The sequence below is a fragment of the Teleopsis dalmanni genome, chromosome 2 (assembly GCF_002237135.1).
Source record: "Teleopsis dalmanni isolate 2A chromosome 2, ASM223713v2, whole genome shotgun sequence".
NCBI classification, from domain to species: Eukaryota; Metazoa; Arthropoda; class Insecta; order Diptera; family Diopsidae; genus Teleopsis; species Teleopsis dalmanni.
This window is the reverse complement of record NC_051847.1, coordinates 85,611,789-85,620,645: the sequence shown is the minus strand read 5'-3', so window position 1 is coordinate 85,620,645 and position 8,857 is coordinate 85,611,789. Positions and strand designations below refer to the sequence as shown.

General features: G+C 27.8%; 1 protein-coding gene across 1 annotated transcript; it reads left to right on the top strand.

Moving 5' to 3' along the window:
* Positions 1 to 3,964: 3,964 nt before the first annotated feature.
* On the top strand, positions 3,965 to 4,249 carry LOC119680538. The gene has a single exon (XM_038093390.1). The coding sequence runs from the start codon at positions 3,986 to 3,988 to the stop codon at positions 4,247 to 4,249; it is 264 nt and encodes an 87-aa protein (XP_037949318.1). The 5' UTR covers positions 3,965 to 3,985.
* The last annotated feature ends 4,608 nt before the right edge of the window (positions 4,250 to 8,857 follow it).

Below are 8,857 nucleotides of genomic sequence, written 5' to 3'. Positions count from 1 at the left end.
CATTTTCCATACAATGTTGACGTCTAACTCTAGGTCATGGATCACATAAGTATTTTTGCATTAGTCGCATCAATGCTGAACATTGGTTAATAACATTCTCAACTTTTTCCCTTGAGGTCGTTCTTTCTAGTTTTTAACATATGACCAATCCCATTTTTGAATCATGTGGCTGCAAAGAACACTGCTCTGTAAGCTTACAGATTTTTCATTGTAGGATCTTCCACACTCCATTCATTTGTCTAAACATGTGTTGTTCCTGAATTTGTGTTGCAGTTTATAATGTAAGCGAAATGTCTATGGCAAGTAAAACTTCTAATGTAAATTCTTACTTAGATGACAGTAGATATGTACTTTTTCTATCACCCTTAGGCCACTTATCATATTCCTGTGCTCTACAATGCATTTTGATAATAATAATAATGATGATATATCAATAGTGTTAATTTATTAATGTGTTTTTTGGGAGTCTTTACTAATTTTAGCACCTTCCTCATCACTAACATCTCCGTTTAAAAAAGGCTGCTGAGAATTAAAAGTTTATTTCTAATTCGACAGAAAACTGTTGTGTCCAGTTTAACAGTCATCTTTGAACTATCAGTAAAGATGTTGATAACATTTACTATTTTTTCTAAACCGTTACGTTAGCCCTTTTCCGAGATTATTTCGTCTAGGTTTCTTCCAATGTGTAAAAAATATAGTAGTATATTTTTATGGGACAGGAAAAAATACTATGTTCGAATTGTCTACTCTCGAACTGCCTATCCCCCATCTGCCCCAAGGTGTTCAGTTGCTCTAATTTGAAGGTTATGTTGTTGGTGGCAAAATTGCAAACGAAATGTACAAAATGGTTCGCTGTTGCTTTTGTTTTTCGAGTTTCCATCTTGTGCGGCATACCAAGCCTTGAGGCAAGCTCACGAAATACTGTTAATCCAGTTGATTTTCTTTGGTGATAATCCATGTTTTTAGTTGTATAGTAGCACAGACTTCTGTTAATATTATTAATGTATATGAGTGTAACTCTTTAATTAGAGTAACTCTGACTGACAGAGATCAGATTTCCTGGTGATGGGCTTTTTCATATCTCTCTAAAGAGATAATAAAATAGTGTTATAATCTGGTTTTAAGCATTATGGCAGAACATTGTTAACAGCTGGGAGCTTTTCTTTAGTGTCCTTCACGAATTGATTACCTTTTCTTTAACAGGTACTTGCGAGCAAGTGCTCATTGCAATTAACACTTGATTTATACAGATTAAATTTTTTTTATATTTTTGGTTGTGGATACTATTTTTTTCCTAATAAAACGCTTTTGCAAAAAACTAATGTCATGAATTTCTTTCCTTTTTTTATTTCTAATACACTTTACCTTAAATTTCAGTACATGAAATTTTTTGTAAGTGAAAAGTATAAAATCAACATTTTCTCATGAAAATAACTTTTTCAGGATGTGAAGTAATCTGTGTTCAGCTCGAATTACAGCAAGTGATAAATGCTCACATCATCAAGAAAACACCTTGGCCATGAAAACTGCATCGTTGCTGATTTTAGAGATTAATTTTAAAAGTGAAGTAAAATGAATACATGAAACTTTATTATTAGTAAAAGTTTTGGCGTTTGTTTTCTTCTTTCCAACTAAAAAATAATTTATTTCAGTTAGATGTTAAGACAGAAAATTTCTTAACAGAGCATTTATTTTTATTTTCCTTTGAAAGAAGTACAAATTTTTATAAACACGAGTGAAAGTTTATATTATCTTTATCCGTTCTAACCCATTAACGCCACATTTAGCTCCAAAAATGCCTATGAAAATAATTATTGTAAATTTAATTACTTAGAGGAATCAGCGAAAGATAATGTAAAACTGTTTTCATCTGCAAATCAAGAAAAAATGATTGAGGTTGAAGAATGAATCCAAAATATTAAGGTAGTAAAAATTGTTCCTTAAATAGGCGACAATGAATAGATTGTAATATACAATATAATCATATATGAAAATTCTCTCGGCTTCTAATTTTTTCTGTCACTCTTTCAATAAATGTAGTGATAGTATACCTTATCTGATAGATCTATCCAAATTTTTCTGCTTCTGTGCTTTTTTACTTTTGCATTTTACTGCTTTTATTACGATTTGCATATCTAAAGCCGAATATTACCGAATATTAGAAGGATTGGTTATTAATATTTTATTTTGTCAATTCTTATTTGTTTATCTAGCTTATGTTATTTGCTGCAGATTTTTACAAGATTGTTAACTTCTTATTTAAGTTAAAGTATTCATTCATTCAAAAACTATTCGTTTACTAGCAATTCTAAGGAAGTATGGAAGGAAGGCACATTTAAACCAAAGTTTTTTGCCCGTGACGTGCCTTGTGATAACTGCAATCAGTTTCGTAAGGTCCTTTCTGTTTGATTGTATAAATAGAGCATCATCTGTGTCATTACAAAATAAGTCACAGATATTCCGAAATTTCCACGGTGACGTCAGAGGATGAAAAGTCTAAGCAGATTTCTCATATCACTGAACTTTACTTATTTATTAAAGCGAGAATTATAGCAAATATTAATTCAGAGTAGTTGTGAGTAATGTTTTCATTTTTTGAAAAAGATTATCTTAATAAAATTTAAGCTTGTAAATAAGTTTTTATTTTTATTTTTATATAATTGTTTATATAAATATCGTCGATGTTTTAAAGTTTGTTTGATTTCTTCATTGGGGTTCGTCCTGAGGAAGAAGTGTAACAAACTACTAAACATTGGTGAAATTATATAGAGGATTATATAAAAATAAAAACTGAATTACAAGTTTTTATTTTATTCACAAAATCCTTTTCAAAAAAACAAACATTAACTTCTTTTAATTTAAAAATTGATGGATATGTTAAGGCATTACAATGTAAGTTCAACCAGAATTGTGATACAATGAGATTTTTTATAAATTTTTTTTATTTATGTGCTTAAGCTTATGTGAGATACATCCGTTTTTTAGCTTTGACTTTAGTGGGTGTTTCGTCCACTATAAATTATAGGTATTGTATACTAACATAATTCTGAGTCTCGTTTTTACTTGGTTATTATTCCTTTTATAGTACATTCAGAAGGCATACTAAAATAATATCAGACTTTGGCATATTTATGCAAATTTGAATATCTTCTGATTTTCATTTCCTTAACAAATGTTAATCAATGAAGACAAATAACTGTGTGGATTTGTTTAGAATATAACTATTATTATACTTATTTTTACTTGTCATTTATACATGCATTTTATGCTTGACTATATATTATAATATTGAGTTTCATTCATCATTTTAATAACAAGAGTTCGTGAGCAATCTCTCACAATATGCGAACTATTGATAATTCCATAAGTTTTTTATTCAGTTGTTGTTGCGCATGTATATGATTCTTGTGTTCTGAATGAAATTTATAGTTGTCTTTGAGTCCACATATATAAACTGGGTTGAGTAGACTTTTGGTGTCATTTTCTTGATATCGTTCATTCATTGCATTCAAACGCTGATGACGCTAGCATATAGAGCAATCGTCTTAAAAGAAAATCAAATTAATTTAATTTTATTTTATATATTCAAAGCAACTTTATAAAAAAATATACATACTATAACTAAATGAAATCCTACGAGAATAAAGATTTTGAGCAAAAAAAAAAAAAAAAATTAAAATATAAATCAAAACAGCATGTATTTTTATTGGAAAAGTGAATATAAAAGAAATATAAATTAAAAATGCTAATAAAAATGAAGTTAAAACTGAAGCCTGCATTTATTATCATCAATCGTTGAACAAAATGGCACTTAAAACCATAGGAATTGTAGTGATGTATCTTAAAATGCAAACAATATTGCCAGAAAATACTTAAAATTTTAATTGTAAATAAAATTCAAATACAAAAAAAATAAAAAGAAATATAAAAAAGTGTATAAAATCAAAGCGTGATATTTAAAAAGTTATTATCGCAGTCGTGCGAAATGAGCCATAACTTCCAAGTGAGTTATACTGCACTTGGAATGTCCGACGATAATCAGACCAACTACTCTCTGCCATCGGTGGCATCGTCCAGTCGAGCGGCGCGCAATGTCAACTTTCATACAGAGATTAACGATGCGGCAGGATATCCGCCGCAACAGTTGCCGCAATCACGTCGCAGTTCAAAGTCGTTCTTTCACCGGCCACGTTCCATGTCCGTTTGGAGCGACATCAGCCGTAGCAGCATGCGTTTGGATGAACGGTAAGTACTCGTATGTTGTGTATCTTAAGCGTTGATTTCGTTGATCTCGTACTTTAAAACTGTTACCTGATTTCCACCGAGTAATTTTCATGTCCTTGGCACTCAACTTTGTGTTTCAATTATCAAAAAAGTAAAAAAATAAATAAAAAAATGACAAGAAATTTTAAACTAAAAGTAAATAAAAATAATGCAGTTGAAAATATTTCAATCCGTAAAGTTCATTCCTTGCAGAAACTTCAGCGAAACTATTAAATTACAGTACGTGAGTAAATAGTTTGGAACTGTTTTTGCCTTTTATCTGCTAATAATTTCTGTAGCTGCTGGTGTATTTTCCAAGGTAAAATCCATAAAAAATAATTGAAATGATTTTCTTGCTTGGATGCTGAGCTTAACATTACGAAGTCTGCTCTGCCAGTTGCGTTGTTGCATTACTTAGTTTTGCACTAATAAATCGCTAAATAATCTCTTACATTTTTATGAAGATTTGGTATTTTTTGAGAGTTAATAAATTTTATTAATAAAAAATATTAATTTATTATAATAATTTATTAAATAAATAAATTATTTTGTCCTCAGAAGTAAATAAATACAATAAAAAATATGATTACTACTATGAGATTACTCATTCATTTATACTAAAATATGAATGAATGAATACTTTCAACAATATATAAAACTTCCCAATACCTATAATGGGTTGAAGATATTTGTTTAAGATATTAAGATATTTGTTCAATCGATAATTACATAGTGAAAGAAGACATTTCAGTCTCAAAAAGGCACAGTTTCTTACGGTTAACAAGTAAAGAATGCATTACTCAGGTATTGATATAGCAAAGATGATGAGAAATTTGCTCACATTGGGTACGTTGGCTGATAACGTATACGTATACTAGTCAACTAAGAATGAAAGAAAATAGATCCCAAAAATCACTTTGTCTTAAATACATAACGAAAAGGTCTTTCAAGATTGTAGGAGAAGGGGCCTAAGTATGGCGTAGATCAGTGCAGTAGTGAGGAAAATGAAATGTTTGCAATTCACTCATATATTTAGTGCTATAACATGGTTGCGTTACTGAAAGCGGTGAAGAAGCTGCACGCTTTGTACATAATTGATGGACGAAGAACTATAACCAGCCAATCAATAAATATATTTTTCGTCAATGTTTCGCTTTGTATATAATATAAAAAAATATATAACGTAATATGTGTATTAAAAATAAATATGGTTACAAATATTTTTCATAAAGGGACTCTTGGTCAAGACTTTTCAATAATTTTTTTTCAATTTAAGTCTAATAAATTTTTTATTTCTTATTAGTATTTATCAATTTTAAAATTTTTGTTATTTTAAATATTTTAATTTTAGATTAAAAACTTAAGGGAGTATTATTCAAAAATTTTAATTTGATTGAATTTTTTTGCTCTTTTTGCATATTTTGCATAATACAAAAGTCCTTGTTGTTTCGCCATTTAAGTCGATTAACAAATTAATAAAAAAAAAAACAAATTTATTGCAAATAAATGATATGCAATATTACAAATGCTTATATAAAAATAAAATAAAAAAATATATATTTTTAATGGATGGCCAAAGGGACGTAACAGAAACAAATGTTGAGATGATGATTTCTTCAAGCTTGCGTAAGTACTCGTAAAGGCGTTCCTTGTTCAATCAACTGCAAATTAACCGAGCGTCTGAAACAGGATATACATTTTATGTCTGCGTTTTTATGATTATTAAAGGAACATAAAATATAAAACAAATAAAAAATAATGCTTCAAAGAGATATTCATAAAATACAGCTTACAAAAAAAAATTTAAATGCACTGCATGCAGTGTAATAAAATATTTATGAGGAAGTGAAATCTGCACCAAAAAACCGCACCAGTATCTTAAAGATACAAGTATTAAAAATTTAATTTTTAAAATAATTTAAATAGCAAGTACTGTGAAGTAAAATGAATATATTTCGCATTTTCTCCAATAGTAAACAGTTATTGTTTTATTTAATAAATATTGATTAAAAGAAACTTATTTATCTATAATTCCCTAATTTTCTTCTGTATATAATTTACGTTTAATTGAAATTAAAGTTTGCAATAATTTTTATTAGTTGAAATATTTAATACATATTTAAATTTTAGATTCTAATCGATATTATTTTTTATATCTTATACAGATTGAACTTGAATGATTTATAATTATAAAACTTATTTAATCTTAGTTCAATGATCAAAATAAATCTATATAAAATTATAAAAATTATAATAATTATAAAAATTATAATTTATTTAAACGTACATTTAAATTAATTAATAAAAATTTTATTAAAAGTCCAAGAGCTTATATAAGAATAAAATGTAGTCTATTTTTGATATGATTTCTTAAAAAGTAGCTAGTTTTAGAAATTTTGAATAAAAATATACTGTAGGCACTATTTAAAGTGAAAAGAAAGGAAAGAAAGGCAAAGTGAAATGTCACAACATAATTCACTGAATTAAAAATTTTAATCAAACATTTAAAAAATTATACTTTATAAAGGTTTCGATATCTTAGATATAGATACTTATGACATAAAATAATTTTTTTTCAGTTTTTTGTTCTTGATAAATGATGCATCTTTTTACGTCTTTTGACTTGGTGATTATATTCCGAAGTTAATCTAATATGCATTGAATATTATTTTAGTTATAAATATACAATAATGATATATTAGATTTATGAAATATGTATATAAATATCATATATATAATTTAATATAAATTTATATATTAGAAATCTTATTTTTTCTTTTGTTTTTTGTCAGCAGTCAGGAAAGGCTAATTTATTGACTAATCCAAGCTCCGTACAATTACTGATGGGAAGATCTTTTATATTTTTATGAGTTGTGGGTGTTTAATTTTTCATTTCAATGCAACTTTCTTTCGTCAGTGTTTGTATTGAAGAATCCAAAATATAAATATATGTTTATTCCTGTGCGATTTATTTAGAACAATTGGCATTTATAATGCCTCCTTGATTATGAATTCGATTTTGTGCTGCGATCGAAAATTCATTTCAGATGGGAGCTCATTAAACAAGTGACTTCGTTTCGAATTTTCCCATTAAATGAGATGTAAGATTTCAGAAGTTTTATTTGAAAACTGATAATATATTTTAAGAGAGTAAAATGACTTCATTGTGTTGTGATTTCAATTATTTAATGAAATTATTTTATATATGAAAATATAATCAAAACCAATCATAAAATATTTGCCATTAACCACATTAAAGTTTAACTATTGTTAAATGATTATTTAATTTTACGATGAATATCTTTCGGAATACAAATGGTACTCAAATAGAAATTAAGTTACTAATCAAATTTGAACAAATTTATATAATATTAATTTTATTGCAATTGGAAGCCATAAGTTAATAAGTTAAAGTACAAAAGTATTATAAATGAAATTAATGTTTATTATATTTTCAACAATCACATCTCATTTAAGATTAGACAAAATATGAAGTTTCTGTTCGGTATAAGCTCAGCATTTTTCACTTTTGTATATATAGCATAATTTCATACAATCTTAATATTTTGCATTTCAGTATCTTGAATTTGTTTTCTGTTGGCTTATTGGCTTATAGTGCAGACTTTACAATTTCACAAAATACTATAATATTAATTTTCCACTTGTGAATCTTTGTCATTTGTGCCAGCCTTGATCTTGGGCAAGGTCACTGAGTCGAAAACTACTCTCCCCTTCTGACCTTAAGAAGGGCACATCAACAGCCGACATTTTGGCTTTCTTTCGGAAGGCGGAATATCTTCTGTTCGGTTAGAGTCTGTTACAACACAAAAGATCAACAATGGTTGCAGTGCTCCGATCCCTTAGGAGCTGGTACCCTGTTTGTTCCTATTAACTTTGTCGTTTTGTGCATATACTTCAACTGAAGTTTCTAAGTTAATTGCAGATTGTTTTTCTTAGTTTCTTACCGTTAATATTATTTTAAACATATTACTTTAAGTTTGTGCTAATCTGTTAAAAGTTTTTTTTGGATATCGACTATTTTTTACATTTTCTATATAACGTTTTCTATGTTATACGAAAGTACATTTTATCCAAATGCGGTTATATTCAGTATATGAAACTCGATCGCTAAAAGATGTTATTGAAATTAGAAAAAGGATTCTTTTATATAACTCTAATCACTTAGAATTTTTCGTTTTATATTAATAAAGAGATCATTTTTTAATATGAAACTCTATTAATTTTATTAGTAGTGATGAATGCATTTCAAGTTGATTTGTTGCATTTGGCATGTGATAAATTACATTCACCGCCTTTTGCTCACATGCATGCACTTTTGTCAAGTTAAACGATTACCCGACACATACATAAAAAATCGACTTCATTAACCGGAAGTGCACCGACAGCAAAACGGAAATTAAGTTCGCGTGTTATGTTCATATAATTTGCAATGATTTCGTGAGCGCTTAATTCAAACAGCACGAAAGGAAATTTCATTTATGAAGAAAAGGTTATAAAGGTTTAGCTTTTTATTTAATATTATCAAAATTACTAGGAGGAGTCGGAGTCATTATTAAAATATTTTCATAAATAC